The following is a 19,899-nucleotide window of genomic DNA, read 5'->3' as shown; positions in this document are numbered from 1 at the left end:
TGTTTTTTAGGTTCAACTTTTATAAATGAATTCCTTTGCCTTCATCGCAGATTCAATTGAAAAGAAGAATTGATTAGTTTCTATTATAAAATTGATTGGCTATTTCTGCTTTATGGTTTTTTCGGTTCGGTAAAGGCATAAACAATTTCAACCGCCCACCATTTAACTCATATGTGATTTTGCTTAATTGATTACCCAGTGTCAGTTAATTATTGCATTTTCTATATCCGACAATCATAGGCAAACACTAAAGTTATCTTAAGGTAGCCAAAGCAATTAATCTAGGAAGTGTAGCGTGAAACTACTAATTGGCTGGAGGCACAATATTTAGCAAAATGATTGCTATGCAGTTATGCAAATGACAAAACGAGTATTAGTACTAGCGTTGGTTATCAATTTTTAATAAATTGTATTAAGAGCCAGACACCCACATCTCTCACTTTCTCCATGCATACGCAGTTGATTAAATCGTGCAAGTTGAAAAAACTATTATTTTAATTTATTATCAGTATGTGTCCAAGTCCTTTGGTTAGTTAAATTAACTCGTTTAGCTTAATTTGCATGCGGGTCTAAAAGTTTAATAGTAAATATCTGGTTTTACTAGAAGCTTTTTAAAATTAATTTAAGAGATGTTAACTGCTTTACAGACTTGAGTTATGACTTTTTCTACCCAATAAAGTCAAAATAACAGTTTTGGTGGGACTTTCTCTGTTCGTTCCTGTACATTTTAAGAACAAGCAATAAAGTACCACATTGTCGACACTTACACCAGTTACATTTCACCAATTTTATGTAGGTAATCTGTTTGTTCTATGTCTCAATGTATGCAGCTGCAAGAATAATCGGGCAGTCACATTATGCAGACTAAAGAATTTAGTACATTTCAGGTACTAATAAAGTATCATGAACATGTGCCCAATTGGCCAATGTTTGAGCGTTTTCGATACGAGCTTTATCCAAATCAGCATAAATTACATTACAAGTAACACGCCTAGGTAGAAATTATCTCTTAAGGCGTATCATGACACTCTATATTGTTAAACCATATTTCAGGAATATGCTTTCCTATTTTGTTGCCATACATTACGGTTCACAATCCGTGGCGTTTCCTGTAATATGTAAATTACATAGACTACGCGCTTGGTTACTCCTTGAAAATTTACGATCTATATTATTCCAGGCAGAAAAATTTTACAACCAGAGCAAAAAGGTTAACAAGTCAGACATCTCAATACAAGATCAGCAACATTTTCCTTCCTAATTATACCACGGAATTGCTGCATCATCTTTTGCACTGTAATTTTCTTCATTTAACAGTTTTCGTTTGATTGAACGCATTGTATTCTGGATTCTCAAAGTGAAAACAATACCATTTTCACACATCATCTTAAGCTCATTGAGATCACCGACTCGTTATTCTCCTACGTCTTTCATTGTTAATTTCAATAAAGCTTTTTCTTAATCTGGTTTCTTTTATCATAAATGTATATGAAAGCAAATTAGTCGGATTAGTTCCTCTACGAGCAACTTTCGTTCCAAAAATTTTATTGTTCGGAGTTAACCAACTGTCACATGTGAATAGATTGCCTTCAATTGGCCAGATTTTTTCCCGCGATTAGATAGTCGTAACAATGCTCTAGTCTACATATACTAAGATGGGTCGGTACCATTAAACTAGATAAGCAATTTGAATGTTGGTGCTATTTTTCTTGATATTTGTAGGTCGTTGAATATTGAATTTAAGGTGTAATTCAAATTGGTATAATAACTGTTTGTAGTTTGTGATTGGTCAAGAAAAAGGAGCAAGTTGGAAGCTCCTTTTTTGACCAATCACTAACTACTTGATGACTGAGCATGATGGTTAGTCCACATGTGCAGTAATTACGTAAATCACAGTATTATTTGTAGTTTGTGATTGTGTTTTTAACATGCTGTTTTTTTCACCAATCATAAACAGGTGTGCAAACTTAATTGCAGAAAAATCAAGTGCAAGACGACCTTGTAGTAATAAAAATGCATAGTTCGTTTCCGTGCCTTAAACTGTATTGACTTTTGAATGATTTTCATACTTGGCTGGTTTCGCTGGCTAATTCACCATTATTAAACGAGGCTTATTAAAGTGTTATTATCGAATCAACTTTTTCGGTTACTTTCTTAATAGTAATGTGTCGTTTGGCGAAAGGTTTTTCGTTTACAAAGTGTCGGTTAATAAGGAAAGTGCTATAATGAGGTCTTTGCGTTTGTTTTCGAACCAATGAACTCGATTTTGACACTTAAAAAGTTATTCTATTAAGTGAGGATTTGAAATAGACCCGAAAATTGTCATTGATTCCGCCTCATTCAGGCTATAATTAACGTGTCTGTTATAGTGGGAATGTCAAGAAGACTTTGAATGATGAGTTTTAGGTATTTTTAGTCAACTGAATTTTAATTAGTGTTTATTTTTGAAATTCTGATTAAAATCAGTACAAAATTTACTATTAAATCGTTGATTTCTCTTCTAAATTAGTGTCCTTGCGGTTGCGGTTGTAATGCAAACAAAAACTGCAAGATTACGTTTCGCACCATATGTAGGGACTCATAGAAACCTTGCTCGTTTATGACATCTATCTTGATGGTAATGAAAGTGCATTTGCCGGGATACATGACTGCATGAGAAAGCTCTCGGAATGTCTTCAGGTTATTCAATTTCATGACATTAGAGCCAAACCAATTTCGCCTGAAAATCGCCTCGAGTTGGTCCAATTTTCACAATTGTGTCGAGGGTTTAAGTGGTGTGTAATTAAATAAATGCGTTTCAAAATTGCTTCATCACTTTAAGTATTATTTAACTAATCATGCTTTCGTTATTAATATACGGTCCATGTTTCCACTTGACTTTAAAAATATAAGTCGAGTGAACTATTAAGAAAGCATATTGTAAATAGTCTTGTTTTCTGTCTTGGCTTTGATTGACTGGACATTGAAACAAATTCTACTTATGATATATCCGCTGATAGGATCATAAACTGTTACCACTAGCATATCAATTTAGTCGCATTGTTATAATATGCAAATCAGTCTTTTATATGGGTCTAATATAATCTGTCACCTTGAAATTGTATCAAAGTCATAAAAACCAATTACTAAAAGTTGTTTAACATTACAAAACTGATACATAGAAATGATAGAAACTGTTGGAATAAGCAAACACATTGTCCACAGTACATACCCTCATACAAGGGGATATTTTGGGGTAAATGTCTGGCCGTAATTAAAGAACCAGAGGCGGAGTGACGGATGAACATATTAAGAAAAAAATTTTGAAACTTACTTCAACACCTTATACAAGATTTTCTTGGAGGAACTATCAAATATTTACATTCTTTCACAATCTAGTCAAAGCACACAGATTTCTTTGTTTTGTATGCAACTTTGATATCATGTTACGCACCTCTATAAATCCATCGGAACACTGTTATAAACGTGGTGAAGACTAGACGACGACAAGAAGCAATTACGATGCACTCACGTGTCTCCAAACGATGTTTTCGTTCGATATTAGCGAACGAGAACCCCCTTTCAATTCGAACGAGGCTTTTTGGACGACTAAAGTTAGAAAGAGGAACGAAATGCAGAACTGATTCAGTTTCCCAGAGCTGTATGCCCGTGGCATTGGATAAGGGGTCCCAAAAATTCCAGTGGCGCAGTACAATCAAAAGTTTTCTGTACAGAAATCACCAAAAGAGCGAAAAAACTCTTGTCGGATGTGTTACAACAATAACAGAAAAACAAATAGCTGTTCTTCTTGAGACGTTGTAGGCCACGCCCTTGGCTTACTTTCTAACTTCTAAGTAAACCTTACACTACAAACAAGTGTTCAATACAATAGGCGTGTAAAACTCTTTTACTAGCATTGACCGTAAAACCACACCAAATGTGTTTTTCAAAAATTATAATGATGTACTAACAAAGCTAACGGTCGAAGAATGCACACTTACAACAATCCTTAATCATTATTGTTGTCTTGATCTCACTAATAAAATAATCTTATAAACTTAATACAGAATTCATGAGAGAAAATAATTCGACATGTGTAGCTTTCAGTTTGCTGCTTTTTTTCATCAATCACCAACTAAACCCACTGTGCTAGAATTTACGCAAATACCTCACTTCAGACTAATTCAATCATTTGCACTTTTCCACAAAACCTTTTGTTTCTCTAAACAATGTTTAAACTTTTTTAGAAAATCTATTAAAAAGGTGATGGCCAATTGCTCCTATAACATTAAATCGATAAACCATCAATGATTATTCAATTCAGACTGGAAACTCTCTCAAAACAAGTCCATTTACATGTGTATTGTGATTTGTTAGTAGTGCAGCCACAATAAAACCGAATATGAAATTATTTCAATCATTGCCCCGACATTAATTGACGTGGTAGCCTTTAAAAGTCGTCCTTTTGTCGGAATGTTCATTACCTTTCTCTCGGATTAATGCGTTTATATGGCGAACACGTTCACTGTAATGTTTTGAATCAGAAAAATGCGATGCACGAGATAGTGAAATTGCACTGAAATAGCCAAATTATTGCTGTAAGTAGCCTCTTATTAGATATTACACCGGCGGATATGGGCATTTCGAAAGGCATACGTTTCAAAACAATATTTATTGTCATTCACACACACACACATAACTCTAATATTATTATGTCGTAAGTCACTTTTCAGCTATAATGATAATTCCTTGATCTATTTTGCCTAATCCGCGATTATCTTGTCAGTTAACTAAAACTACTGAACTAATTGATACGTGATTCAGGGCACGACAAAATACTTATATTTTATAGTTCCTTTTACGTGAGGACCTTGCGTAAAAAAATGGTTTTTTTAACCGATAAAATCGGATTTTTTTTGCGGTTAAGCATCCTTGGGAGTGTAAGAACAAGACTAGAAAAATTGCGCGTTACTTTGTTGCAAATCACTACTTTCCACTCAAATATAATATTTTAGCCATCCTTTAACTACACTATCTTAACTTTTTCATAATTATTGCATAATATTGGTATTTAGAAGCCGTTAAATACCCGCAACTGAAGTTAAATGAGGCGTCATCATTGACGCTAGAGTGGGTAATATTGTCTGTAATTTATTGGCCAATAACGTACGCTAATGTTGTCAGTATTAATTTTATATGTCGATTTCAAGTGATATTTATTGGAGTGAACGCAGAAAATAACAGTGGAATTTCCTGGAAACGCTCAGTGAACTTGTTGCATCACACTTTACCTTCGTTTTGCTGGGTTTTATTCATTTCTAAAGCATATTTTCTGTTTATTAAGCTGTTAAGCAGTAGGTGGAAAGGGATGTCCATGACATTTCAGCACATTGGTTGAATTGTGATTGGTCAATTGGTCATTGGTTTTTGACACTACGAACAGTGCTGTGATTTATACAGTTACTGCACATGTAACCATCATTTTGTACTACTTTCTTCGAACTTAGTAAAATAAAGCTACTTAAGAATATAGTAAAAACTCCAACTATTCAGACACTGAATGATTACTAATTGAAAATTAATCCAAGAATATTTATAATGAGTCAAGGATGCATCTTAATAACCTTTGATGATAATAGATGACTGTATTAGGAAAGCCTGCATAATCCACCGCTTTCCACATTTGTAATTGTTTTTGGTGTAGGCAGTCATGAAATTCTAATAATGAATTTCACAGTAAAAGTCAAGCTCTGTGTGTCATATCAAATAACTAATTTTCTCACAGGAACATTTGTGGTAATATCCTTGCAACCAACAATATTTTACCATTAAACACTTCAGTTTCACCTAATAAAATTAATAGTGATGAGTTAAGATTGAGATAATCGAAGCAACTTTCCACCTAAGTAAAAAAGCCCATTCGGAATTATACGAGTTGTTCTATCGAGGTTTTTTCCCGTTGCTGCAAGATAAACCAGTTCACTTAATGGAGTTAATTATTTTTTTCCTGAACATAGGAAATGGTGCTTCAAATAGATTTGTTAACTGACTATCAGATTTATGGCTGCAAATGCGGAAAATTAGCAATAGGCACTAATGTTGTTCTAACCGACAATTAGTAACAACTATTTATGAATTTTCCTACTTTCTTTTTATTTCGCCAGTTACGATACTATATTTTTGTAAACAGAAGCAATTAAACGACACCCTGTAAGCTGTCAATAATTATAAATACATTGGTATCAGACTTACTTAAATTTCTCTAATAATCTGCCGGTAATTCATGTCAACGACCACCGTAAACCAACTGACACTTGAGCTAGAAACACCGGCCGTATATTTTACCTGAAACAAGAGAAAATTGAATAATATTTTACATGAAATTACGGAATATGATTACATATACAAAACAACCAGATGGAAAAGTTACACAAAATTGTTGAGGTCAATCAAACTGGGAATTAAAAATAACCTTTAATCTCGTTAGTATAATTATGCACGATTCAACTATTTTTAACTCGAAATACTAGTTGATTATGATTGATATTCAAGTAGGTTATAACAGTACTTTTTGCGTTTCAATGTCAATTCGGACTCGTTAACAGCAAATTATAAATGACATAAAGTAGTCGATTTTAGTACAATTTAATTACATCTAAAATCACTGATTAGTTGATTAATTGGTAATCAAAGTGTAATTCCTACAGGTTTTTGCAATCCGTCCAAATTTCAAGATGGATTATCCGTTTCTGGCCCTGTTTCCTTGTTAGTTGGGGTGATGCAAAAGTTGAGGCCAATTTACGTCGTTAATTATGGTTTTATTGCGAGAATTTAATTAAGTATAAACAATGCGCGTGTTGGTTTCACTTTCGGGTTTGGGTCGCGATTCTTTTATTTTCTTGCGACTGGTACACGACTTGACAAATCGCTTTGTAATTCCGGCTTTTTTGTGCAATAATCGCGAATAACGTGACAGCATTATGTGAAATTAAAATAGTTATTTTTGCTTTTGTAGAGCTGTTTTCAAATGTTACAATTATGTGCATCTTAATTATGAAATCAATCAAATTGACCGTGATATGTCAAATTTTAAAATCAATTCAGCCCAGTATGGACGTGAAATTCATACACTATTCAATCAACTTTTTTCCACATTTGCATCAACATAAATCAGCACCGGTCAAGATTAACGAAAAACAAAATTCAACTAATTTGTTGGTTTGGATACAAAAAAAGGCGGTCACGGTCTAGTCCCTAGTCTATCCAATTTTGGATGACTTGCACTTGGTTGACGAATAACGTAAATTTTGGATTGTACTATCTTACATAACCTTGTTGGTTCTTATCCACCAATTATTCCGTCTGTAGTACCAACTTGAATTATTGTGATTTAGACAAGGTCGAGGCTATTGTGTGTACGAGATGACACCATCTGGTTTCAATTTATTGCCCAGAATCAGCCTTGACTTTCATCACGGTGTTGAATACCTAAATGAACGGTAACTAGTTAGCTATTCTACACACGATTTCTGTTTCAATTTAATTCAGGTTTGACTATATTTTTTGACCTTGTCAATTTTAGTTATTATCCTGACAGTGCTGACATCTTTAAATACGAATAGATAAGGTGAAAGTGACAATGTGACCTTTCGGTTGATCCATTCAAATTCCTCACGTTACGTTTGCTGAATCTACGTAATGTAAGTCAAATTACCAATACCGGTAATTAATTTTGCAAAATTAACGATAACGACCACATCGTTCTGACGTTAATACATTGACCCAGAAATTTCAAGATCTAACTAAAATGTTGCCTTACCATCATTAAGAATTCTTGTTCTAGTTCATGGTAATGTTTCCAAGCTACCGCTTATAGCCTATAAGTAACCTTATATTCTACTCCATTTACGGAAAGATTGATTTCGCTTTGTAACCTTGTATGTTTCGATTTATTAATGGGTTCGGTTTACGGCACCATCACACTTTTCTGTAAATTTATTGCTGTTTAAAAAGAAGTAGTTGATAATTTCTCCATGCCCATAATGAGTAATAATGACAAGTCAGGCTAGATCTATACAGAAATCCAAACAAAATTGATAGTGACGTCACAAATCAATTGGTGCCAACATAATTTCAATATTTTGCATGATGTTTAGGTTGAGCAAGTTTGTAGCAATGTGGTCAGGTTTATACAAATTTTGAATGTTTTGTTTTAAATGTCAAACTTAGCTTTTGGAGACCTACCCAAATTTAAATTCTTGTCAGGTTTACAGTCACAGATATTTAGAGACTTTTGAGCGGTTTTCAGTAGTAATAAGAATTATCTGGAGTTTCTAACATAATTCAAGAGGTCATTGGCTATTTTAAACAGTTTGGGACACTTTATGGTAATTTTTTAGAGGTTATCAGGAGTATTTCGATTCTAGAAGACTTTGACACTACGACTATTTGAAAAGCAAGCCTGTGACCTTTCTTGACGATTGTTTCTTCACTTCACAGACATTGTTGCACTTGTTTGCAAGTGAAGAAAAATTGAATTGCAATTTTTAGCATCGCATTATTAATCGACTGTGAAATTTGTTAAAACCTGACCTTCTATAGGAAAAAAATCCGCCTGCACTGACACCGTTCATTAATTTTATTGCCGTTTCGTGAGTGCAGACGAAATAATTCACAGTGAAATTTCTTGCATCGCCATTATGCAGCGTAATCGAATGGCATTTGGTCACCTTTCGATTGGATCTTTCATTGTCAATAATGTTATACACCTTTCCAAACATTTTAATCACTTTCATCTCTGTCGCGGACAAGATGAATTGATACTTCTTATTTCAATTATTAGACCAGTTTCGTAAGATTTGATATGCATTTCCTGAAAATCACAAAAACCATCAGCTGGTCGCAGAAGTGTTAGAAAGTAATGAAAAGCGAGAACGTGGCTTTTTTGCATTCTCTATGATTTATGGCTAATGGAATTAGTCACCAACAATGGATTCGGAATTGTGAATAACAAATCACGAACGCTTTTTCTTACTTGTCCGTTGTAGGTTCAATGGAACATTATCTCACAGTTATGCAACTTGTGATTTACGCATCCAAGGAAAGTTCTTATAAGGACAAACACGTGAAGAGGAACTCAACAGCAAACTAGTCATCATTTTTGCGGCATGTAATTTTATATTTTATAGTCGGTTTAAGAAACATAATTTAGATTCCAAGATTCTAGTCGCCACCAAATAAGGCGGTGTGTTCCGCGTATTATGTTAAATATTTAAGGAATATGTATGATGGGATGCAAAATATGGGGAAATACAGGGTAATTCAAATTTGACCCTCACCATTGAGATCGACCAACTAGAGAGATATCCGAAGAACTTTATTTGAAGAGATATCCCAAAACTAAAAGCACCTTTTCATTGACACTTTTTTCTAGATATTCGATGATGGATTCAAATTTGCCACACGACGTTTCGTGTTTTTGCAGTCATCATCAACTTTTTTTTCTTATAGACGCCGTATTGGATTTTTAGCCGATCAAATATTTCTGATGTCAGTGATGTATCATAAATTATGATTTGCTTTATAAATGACAAATAATTCAATAAAAACTAATATTACCTTAGTTGGCTTTGAGTTACTGTTAAGTTTAAATAATTTAATCTAGTATTTGTAGCTTAAGTTAAGTGTAGTTCAGACTGTGACTCTGCAAATGGGGGTAACTGATTTACAGTTGGCTTGCTCTCATATTATTAACTTAGAATCAAATTTGTTATGAAGCTTTAAAACAATATTGTTTATTGTATATCTACCTGAATACTTTCATCTCTATCCAATGAAAATTTTGTGTCTTCTGGTAATTAAGTAAATTTTTATTCACATATTCTTAACCCTCATATGTCTAGATAAAGCTTCTATAGATTAATACTGTAACATACCTTACTTAATGCTTAGTGCGATTTGTGAATGCAGCTTTGTATGATTATAATCACAAATTGCCTACTGTGCTGACATTTACAGAAATGCTACACATAACAACTTATCATAACTGTAGGTAATGTGTGATTGGTTAAAAAGCAACTTTAAGCTTGGTAGTTTTTTTAACCAATCACAAACTACAAACAATGCTGTGCTTTACTATTATGATTCTCATGTGACGCTAATTCAAGATGACCACACAAATTGCTGAATATTATCTGTTAGGCGTGACTTTGAATGTACTAATAAATTACCACGGAACTGATAGAAATCAATCTCGATTCACCTAAGGCTTTTTATGTAAATTTTTTTGAAATTGTAGTGCTCCTTAGAATAAACAGCGTCGTGTCATTAAATTTCCATTCGACCAACGTATTTTTAATGAAGATACGTTGACCTCGGATGACTAATTTTGAACTTCCTCAGGATTACCATTATTCGCCAGAAGAACTGTTATACACATCTTCGTAAACTTTCTTTCGCGTGATGGCTGCTAAGTGTCTCTCGTGGTAATTTTTTCTGTCTTTGTAATGTCCGATAATAACAGAAATAAATGTTGTTGTTTTTCTAAAGCAGCGTTATAAGTGTAGTAGGGTTAATCGCCATTATATTTATTCAGTAGACTACGTATTGAACCTGTCGTTCTATACACAACTGAAACGGATCGCTGAAAAATGTGCGTAGGTTTGGAATTACGGCAACCTTAAGCCGCATAAATGCAGTATTTATGCTGTGCATTTCATTAAAGCCGTAGTCCTTTAGACTGTGGAATGGAGGTTCTTTATTTCAGGTCGTAATTTACACACGACTTTATCAGGGTATACAAGGTGCCGAATCGGCTACACGGCAATTTTTTCTTTTTCGGCATTAACTGGACCTGTTTAGCCCGAGTGAAACTTGCGATATTTGCATTCTTGCAACGTGTCAGTGCAGAAGAGAACGTTTTACTGCAACAGACGATTGCTGTTATGACTGTGTTTAAAAATTTTCAGTCTGAGACAAAGTGAATTCTTGACAACTTGTATGTTAACCGTAACCGAACAAAAATTTTGGTAGTCACTGGGTTCTATCATTGCTGATTATCATGAAGTAGTTTTGGGTGAGACAGTTGGTTACTTCAAAATAACAAAACGAGCGTTCAAGTTCAAGTTTCCAATTTTTTTCGATATAATTTATCATCCATGGTCGTCTGACGTAAATATTGCCCAGAAAAAACCCGATTCCCTAACAAGTATTTAAACGTTATAATGAGTACGCAATAGTGTCGGAAATAAAACGAAAACCACGATTGCAAGAAAATTCGACAAACGTGACGATTTTACGGTCCCATTGTTTTTCCCAGCCGGAATTTGTGCGATTATAGAAATGCTGATTTTTTTGCTGTTCTTAAATCAATACAGTCAAATTGGACGTTTAATTATTATAACGGTATCATCTTTTTTTTCCGCAAGTTTGTCCGAAACTATTAGGAAAACCCAACATGAGCATCACTTTAATTAAATCCATGTATTGGATGTACTATTCTAGCGGTCATCCTTTTATGTACCTATTTACCTCGTTCCAAGATTATATGAGAAAGGAATCGTGAGATATTAAAACTGCGCGAAGAATCACTTTTTTCCAACTATTGTCTAACCGAAAAAAAACTGTACTGACCGGGAAACAGTGTAATAACTGGGTCATATCGCCTTTATTATTACTGGCAGACAATACGGAAGAATGTATAGCGGAAAATTTTCGATTATCTTTTGCGGTGCTAAAGAAGAGTGCATTTTAATATGTGGGATATTGTGCTAGAACCCTAAGAATTACAGCCTGAATAGTGTAAATTTGATACAAATTACATCTTTGGCATAATGAAATGTGGCTCACCACAGTAACGAGTCAGGCAAATGCTGAATTATTGTGGCTGCGGTAGAGAATGATATAAAGCACAACCCCAAGGCTCTTGATTTAAACTTAATTATTGGGATTAAGACCCAATAATACAATTAACAGTTAAGAAAATTATTACTTTCCTACGCCATTACTTACTGTCGCATACTAATTGACAGAAGTTATTATTATTAAATATACGTGTCGCTGATCTCACCAAATATAATCCCAACAACTCTCTCCTCTCTTTAGACAGCTTAATCTATTGTTATTATTTCAAAACGGAAATAACATATGTATCACGCTATGTCTAGCAATCACTTTGAATCTCCAATCTAAAGTGTTTTTTAAACAAGTTAGGTAACAGTGTATTAACTAAAAATTTTAGCAATTTCGGATAGAATGAGCTGCGTAACTTTTCCTAATTTATTTTGCAGTCAGAAAAAACTGGTTGAATAGACCGAACCGAAATTGAAAATACAATTAATATATTATCCGGTTGTTATGATAAATTCATCCGTGTCTCACTCTCTTCATTTAGTGTTAATACGATAACAATGTGTTGTTAGACAAAAAAATTGTTTGATTTTATGGTTTGTAAATGGAAATTAATACCAACTAATTCACATGTGCAGCAAGCTGAAAGCTGCTTTTTTTCACCAAAATTATGCTTCATCTTTGCCTAATTCATTGAATTGCAATTATCTCTTTTTATCAGTATAATATGAAAATTTCCATACCTGACGACTATACACGACTTTCCTGTTTTAGCCATTTACGGCTATTCCCCATGCAACCTAATTTCCAAAACAAAATTATCTACAGGAACTCGTATTCGATTCACGTAACCATGTCAATGTTATTCAAGTAAAAACATCCAACATCTGCTAAATTTAAGACGCTTTGACATCAACATAGTTTCTCTTTGTTTCTAATATTTATAGTGATGACACGCAAATCTTCTTCATCAAAGTTAATATTATATTAATAATAAGTACTAAATTTGAATACATGTATAAAAGATCTAATTTGCGTAATAATTATTGTTTCACAAACAACTGATTTACGGTAACAATTAAAAGTAGTTTGGATTATTGATTTAACTGCCATCAAGATTCATTATTTGTAACGTATTGATAATCTAAACAGAGTTGATAGCAATTTATTCATGCTTCCTACCTATAAAATAAACTAAAGCCAACCAACACAGTCAATTTATTACAAATTTGTAGGACGCGTAACCGCCACCGTTTATGGAACAATATCCTATGGGCTGAATGAAGACTGAATCATTTTTCTGAACCGTTAGGACGGTAATTTTTTGTTTGTTCTTCATGCAATGTCGACGACGGTAATATCCGTAATTAGATGCATCAAAAAAAAATTCGCGATATAATTTCATTCAGTTAACAGTATAACGAAATAATGATAGGCATGTAATGATGAGCCGACATATCTCAGACACTGGGCTCTATTTTCCCACAGAAATTACTAGTCGGAACAGGATATGTTATTCCCTTGGGCAGTGGCTTAGAACTGATATGTTAGTAGGTAAACAAAGTAAACATTGATATTATACGTTGTAGGTGGGTTTGACTTTTATCATGAGAAAGTTACAAATCAACCAAAATGCCCTTTTGTAATGTCTAAAAAGTTCACATACCTACCATAATTCAGTCTAATAAAAATAAAATTCTAGTATACTTTAATTAAAATGGCAAAAATAAACGACCTTGTGTTACTTCTTTGATTGAAACGTTTCTACTTCTATAGGAAATAGTGTAAACAACAAAAATAACATTTATCAATTAATAGTTAATTAAACTAGTCAACTGCAAAATATTCTCTAATTAAATACGCTTTCCATAGTCGTCATTAATAAATTATTGTCAAACGAGTTGAATGCCCACATTTTTTGAACAAAATCATGTTTAAGCTATATTGTTCTATTGTAAAAAATATTATTTAAATTAAAAACTAGCTGGTTTTTGGTCGATGTTGGCGACTAAAAGTACAGTTTCAAGTCGTGCGCGAAGTGGTTCGGTCAAATAAAATTAAAACCGAACTAATTAGAGCGATTTATAATTTAAGCAACGGCAAATTTGCCTTCAATATATTGCCTTATTAGAAATAATAATTTCGGGGAATAGTGGCTTGTCTATCGACACACTTAAATCAACAACACACATAACCGAGTAATAATGAATCATTCATGGCACTGGCATAGTTACAGTGTGGCAAATTGCCTGTTATACGGCACAACAGTCATACAACACGCGAAATACAAGTCAACATTAAAAAATTAATTTTATATAAATTGGATTTAGAAAATGATCAGACTTCTTGTGGTAGCTTTTTCTTACAGCCAAGTGAACGTGTACATCAAGAACACATTGCGAGGAACCATTTGAGCCAGTTTGACAGAAAATCATGTTGCTTTGCCATCAAACTCGAAAAAAACACGGGAAACCATAACAAATTTCAAAGTGCAATTTTTGTACGCGAATTAACATGATGCACCTTGAATTGTGACCAAATTTCGTTACACTTTAAGTGATCATTCAATTGCCGCCTCCGAAACTGGGACGAACGGTACTGATTGTCGTTGAATTGACTCTATAAATTGTTAATTATGTTTTGCACTAAAAATTTAAAAATTGATTATGATAAAAATGATAGCATTTGCTGCACTGAGTAACTGTGATTCATATTATTCTACACGCTCAAATTATAACAAACCATATTCCAGGTGAACTAGTTTTTTATCAATTGCAAACTATCTCACAAGATTTTTTTACTAATCAAAATTCTTTTGTTTAACGTTCAATAATGTGCTGATTAATCCACTTAACATTTGATGGATCTGAAGCGTTTTCTGCTGTCATACCAACAACTCGCACCATGGTTTATTAGCATTAATTGACTTTGCTCTATACAATTTAAATTCGCTTGACTTAATAAGGATGAGATACGCACTGAATTAACGTACCCACAGATTTGAAAATTCACACAATGGAGGTTCTAGGTCATTAACAATAATAATTATTTGAAAGCAAATATAGTTCAAGTTAAAATAAAGGCATAAAAGCTGATAATATGCAGTCGATTGTGCACACACACGCAACTATTTGCAGGTACGTGGAACTAAAGTGGGCGTTTTACTACCTTTTGTTGAATTAATCTACCCTATTATTTATAACTGTAAAAAATGACCACGCGGAATAATTATTTATGCGTCGAGAATCACTTTAAGTAGTTCCTTACACAATATATCTTGATCCTATGACGAAACCATACATTCATACATAAAATTAATTTATTTGGGGTAGCAAAACAACAGTTTATCTTCAACCACCATCAAGGAAGTCCCTTTCACTATAGCACTGGCTTCTAATATAGTCAGCATTTAATTAATTAGCACAAGTATGCATTAATTGCGTCGAATTACTACTAATAAAATATTATATTATTTTGTAAATAGTAAAAGTTCAAATTGAATAAAGTGTGCAGTGGGTCTATGTTTACATTCAATTAAAGTGAGAGGTAGTTTAATAAGAGTTATATGGACAACAGTTATATCACTTTAGAGAAGACGTCATTTTTGATATTATTATTTTGCTTGGAAGGGTATGAAAACGTTTTTAAGATGATTAATTGTTCAATAAGAATACCCTGCAAAAGGCGATTTTACGAGATATTGGCATCGGTTGAGCTTGTGTTTTCATTACGCTTTATAGGCGTAGCTGTATCTTATCACAATCTTTATTGTAATGTCATGTATTAGCATGGAGATACGGAATATCTTATTTACAACTGTCACGTGACATGCATATAAGTTTATATTGTACAAAGTGACCCAAAAAATTCTAGAGAAAAGGCATCCCGTTTCCGAGATATTTAAGGTCAAAGTTGGCTTCAAGTACAGAGGATATTATTACAAATACAAAATTGCTACAATAAAATCTTGAAAAGAATAAACAAATAACAAAGCGTATTTTGTTCCGAACAACATACCTACTTCTCTGGACTGTTAATGATCAATTAAGCAAGGAACTTTGCACTTTAACAAAAAAAAAAAAAAACATTAATCAGTACTATTTCACACACACGTAATCTTAATTCTTTACAAATTAGCTGGTTTTGACAACACTTTTATCTAAATACAACGTTTAAGCACTTTAACCAATCTAAATTACGGTCATTCTATCACATTCTATGTACGTGTTGTCCCCAAACATATTTTTCTCATAACATGCATGAGAACTTGTTTGTGCAGTTACTCTGCATATACAAGCAGTTCTCAAGTAGTCCGAAAAATATCTGAAACATACACACAACCTTAATTCCCTGAGAGTGTATAATAAAATAAATCCGGAATAATTAGAGGATTACCAATCGCGTAATTACCGGATAGCCTTGAGATGTTTCACAATCAAGGACCGGGAGAGCCTGGGAAGAGAACAGGTAGAGATTCTTTTACCCACCCATAAGCTGTTTTTCAACCTTTTTTTTTTAAGAAAATAACATATTTTGTATTTTACTGGCTTTATGTGTTTGACTTGCCAAGAATGTTTGTTTGAATTTGAACTTACTTTGACAGACATTTTAGAAAATGACCCACTAAACTAAGTACTTACCTTTAGTCGACGCCTATCCCAAAAAAAAAATAAAAAGGAAATATTCCAATCCGAGTGCAAGAATTCAACAACCAACAACCACCAAATCACTTTCAACTAAAGGCGAAAACCAGTCCTCAAGTGGAAAAAAAGTTCGATTCGAATCAAAAACCGTGGTCTGTACAGGTCAAACGCGAAGGCACCACCGGCATACCTGCACGGCATCGGCATAGATGGTACTGAATAGGCGACCGTCAAAGAGATGGAAGTCGGTACCGCGGTGGTTCCAACAAAGTTGAGAAAGCGAACGTCTTGTACGCAAAGGTTTTGTTTATCTTGCTCTTGTCGGACCAGGCTATAATGAGAGATATAAAATGCCGTTGCGTTGTTTATAGAGGGCAGATATGGCGTCTATCCTTCCTGTTTTTTGACCTCTGGGTCATCAATAAATGTATCTCAATTAAAGTAAAAAACAAGAAGGTTGTGACTTGTGAATAAAACCAAAAAAATCTATATTATAAATATATTCACAAGACATACACCTATTTTTAATGTCTTAAAACCTAAATTAAAAACTCTATAACTAGGAAATTCAAATCATACAGTACCAATCAATACAAAAACATTAGGGAGATCCATTTGAGTAGATACTTCCACACGTGATATGAACTTCATAAATTATATAGATATTGCTTTACTTTTTTTGTATACCCTAATAATGAAAAAAGATGAGAATTTTACAAATGGAACAAGAGATGGAATGCAAGTATCCACTTAAAAAATATATACACAACTTTATTTTGTTCTTTCCATTCGGTATGGTAGACAAAAATGATGCAAAAATATATATACATACTGGGCTTTTATCTAAATGCTAGAAAGTTCAAAATTCTTACGTCAATCCCATCACATAAGGGCTTATAAAAACTACAAATGGCAACTATTAATAATGTACCGTAAGAAGAGTGAACCTAATAATAAATAACAAAAATAAATAAAAAATAAATTAGTATAGTGCTTTTGGTAAAGTGTCAAGTATAATACAAACATGTGAGCCATTCAATTGGCTCTATGTAGTAGGACGTTTTGTTCCGCAACTAAAATAAGCAGCCTTAACAAAATCTTATTATAAAAGTTTAGAACCCCATATAAAAAGCGTAATTTTTTGTAACCTTTCAACAAGGTAACAAATCCTTAATAATTAAAAAAATTGAAAATTTGGCATCAATGGTTATTATTACTTTTAAAATACATAATTCATTTTCAAACGACAGCGTATACTAATCCTATACATTCATATGCGTCCACACTAGAGCGAACATAATATTTAATATATTTTCTATTCTTTCATTTGGATTTTTTTAATAAAAATATACTTTAAAAACTATAAAATGTTTTCTCGTAAAATTATAGTTTATAACAACGTTATGGCCTTTAGAAGAATTAATGTACAAATATCTTACTAAATGAGATTGAAAGTCAATATGCCACTTTAATGAATTGTCAAATTTGGCTTTAAAGACCATTTTAAGGGTTTTTTGAGTTAAATAAAAGACAAGAAAAGTTAAAATGCTAAAAATACTGCTAAATGGTAAAAAAACTTTGGTTCTGTGTTATAGCATTGTAAAATAGTAACGTTCAAGCAGGTTTATGCTAAGACTCCAAGTGCAGCAGTTACGTAAATCTCAGATTAGTTAAAAAAGCAGCTTTTAGCTTATTTACTGCTTTTTTTGATCAATTACAATCTACGACACGAGAGCTGTAATTTACGTAAATACTACTCATGTGAACTTCTCATAGATATACAGGATGATGAATTTTGAATTAAACTGACAAAACTTCTTTGAACACAATTATCACTTATTCAATCATCCTGTATATCAGACAGCATTAATCAGAGCGGGTGATAGTTGAAGAAGTTTTTTTTTTAATTCAAATAGAATTTAATACTTTCTTATGTATAATAATATTATAATTTCACCACAAGCATTTCATTATTTTTGTACTTTGTTTCAATAATTTGTTGATGTGAACTATTTTCATATATTATTTTTTTATTATATTACTTTTTTAATTATTAATATTTCTGAGATCATAGAGGCACTGATTTAATGGCGTTTAGATCGTTATAATATTTACATACTCAAAAAAAAATAAAATTTGCACATCCATGGAGGTACAAAACTAACTTGTCACATCTACGGGAAAAATACTATAGTTTGAATGAAATAGTTATACAAAGCCATCTCCAAGTAATTGGTAACATTCAGTCCAAAAAAGAGCGATTTGCAACAATTGTGCTTACAAGACTTAATCTTAATATCTACGGAGTGAGTTTTCTTAAAGTGTTTAATAAATTATCTCAGAAATGGTTTCAAAAAAAACTTCTGAAATTTTACTACTTTTAGCAAAGTAAGAAATATTATATGTGTGATGACTTCTTTAAAACCGTTTGTAAGATCACGCACTAAAACACTTTAAAAAAAATGCACTTGTTATAAATCTTAATTTTGGCAAGGCCAAAAAATGACAACAACTTGAAACAGGACCGGATCATTTTGGTATCATTTTGGTACCATCGTAGGGTTCCTGGTAGGCACCTGTAACCGTACAAGGGTACATTGGAAAAATTGTCGTATAGGAAAATGTTGGCGGCGTGGTTGCTTTAAGTATCACTTCGTGTGAATGCTGCTTCAAACTACTGAGCAAACTACTACTTTCTACATCAATAGAGTCGCCTACTTCTTCATCTTTCAATTTCTGTTTAGTATACTCGTCCAAACCATGCTGAAGCTTGTTTAAATTTCTGTGTTGGTAAAACACTAAGGATATACGGGTTGGGTCAGCTCGGTTTGGGTTTTTAAGGGCTGTGGTAGCATGCAACTCGTGTTTCGCACATTCAAACAAAACACTACCGTGAGTTAAAGCTATGGCCACGCCGCCAATTTCTGAGTCACTAAAACACTCGGCATTATCAGTATATTGACTATCAACAGTTTTTTGTTTAGGCCCTTCAGGTTTAGCGTCAATACTGCTAAAAACAGGTTTATACCAATCATCAAAAGGATTACTAACACCGTAAGACGACAAACCAAAATTAGGGGAGGAATGCAACAACGAACCAGGATAAGCTTTCAAACTAGTTGCTTGACCAAAACCTTCATTACTAAGTACTGAAAACTGCGGAGGGTAACTCGAATTACTTTGCACAACGCTGTGAGATTTACTGGTACTAGTAAAATCGTCGTACCTATAACCGGGACTGGCGTGTGGGGAAACTGTGCTCGAAACGTGACCATTCTGTATTTCGGCATTGTTAAAGGGTGATATCAGTTGCGGGGTGGTGGAAGACTTGGTGCGTTTTGGTTGGTTGCCTTCTTTCTTATTTTTGCGAATTTTGCATTTTTCTGCTGGTTCGGAGAATGTGCGTACTTCGCATTCAAACCTAAAAAAG

General features: G+C 33.3%; 2 protein-coding genes across 7 annotated transcripts in view; both read right to left on the bottom strand.

The window, feature by feature from the left end:
• ko (Stork-head domain-containing protein knockout) overlaps nt 1–16,706 on the bottom strand; it is a 37,743-nt gene extending 21,037 nt beyond the window's left edge. The window contains exons 1-2 of one of the 2 annotated variants that reach the window (XM_081986102.1): nt 16,467–16,706; nt 6,232–6,324 (exon numbers count right to left, since the gene is read on the bottom strand). The gene's annotated coding sequence lies outside the window, so the exon portion shown is untranslated. The remainder of the gene's footprint in view (nt 1–6,231; nt 6,325–16,466) is intronic. The other variant, XM_081986101.1, reaches the window with a different exon arrangement.
• A 248-nt stretch (nt 16,707–16,954) lies between these two features.
• Nucleotides 16,955–19,899, bottom strand: part of Tet (Ten-Eleven Translocation (TET) family protein) — a 28,353-nt gene continuing 25,408 nt past the window's right edge. For 4 of the 5 annotated variants that reach the window (XM_081986095.1, XM_081986094.1, XM_081986096.1 and 1 more), the window contains one exon: nt 16,955–19,890. In XM_081986095.1, coding sequence (XP_081842221.1) covers nt 18,999–19,890 — 892 coding nt within the window. In that variant the 3' untranslated portion in view covers nt 16,955–18,998. The remainder of the gene's footprint in view (nt 19,891–19,899) is intronic. The other variant, XM_081986099.1, reaches the window with a different exon arrangement.

The sequence above is a fragment of the Ips typographus genome, linkage group LG9 (assembly GCF_016097725.1).
Source record: "Ips typographus isolate SLU linkage group LG9, UJ_Ityp_2.0, whole genome shotgun sequence".
Classification (NCBI taxonomy): Eukaryota; Metazoa; Arthropoda; class Insecta; order Coleoptera; family Curculionidae; genus Ips; species Ips typographus.
This window is presented reverse-complemented; position numbering and strand designations above follow the sequence as displayed.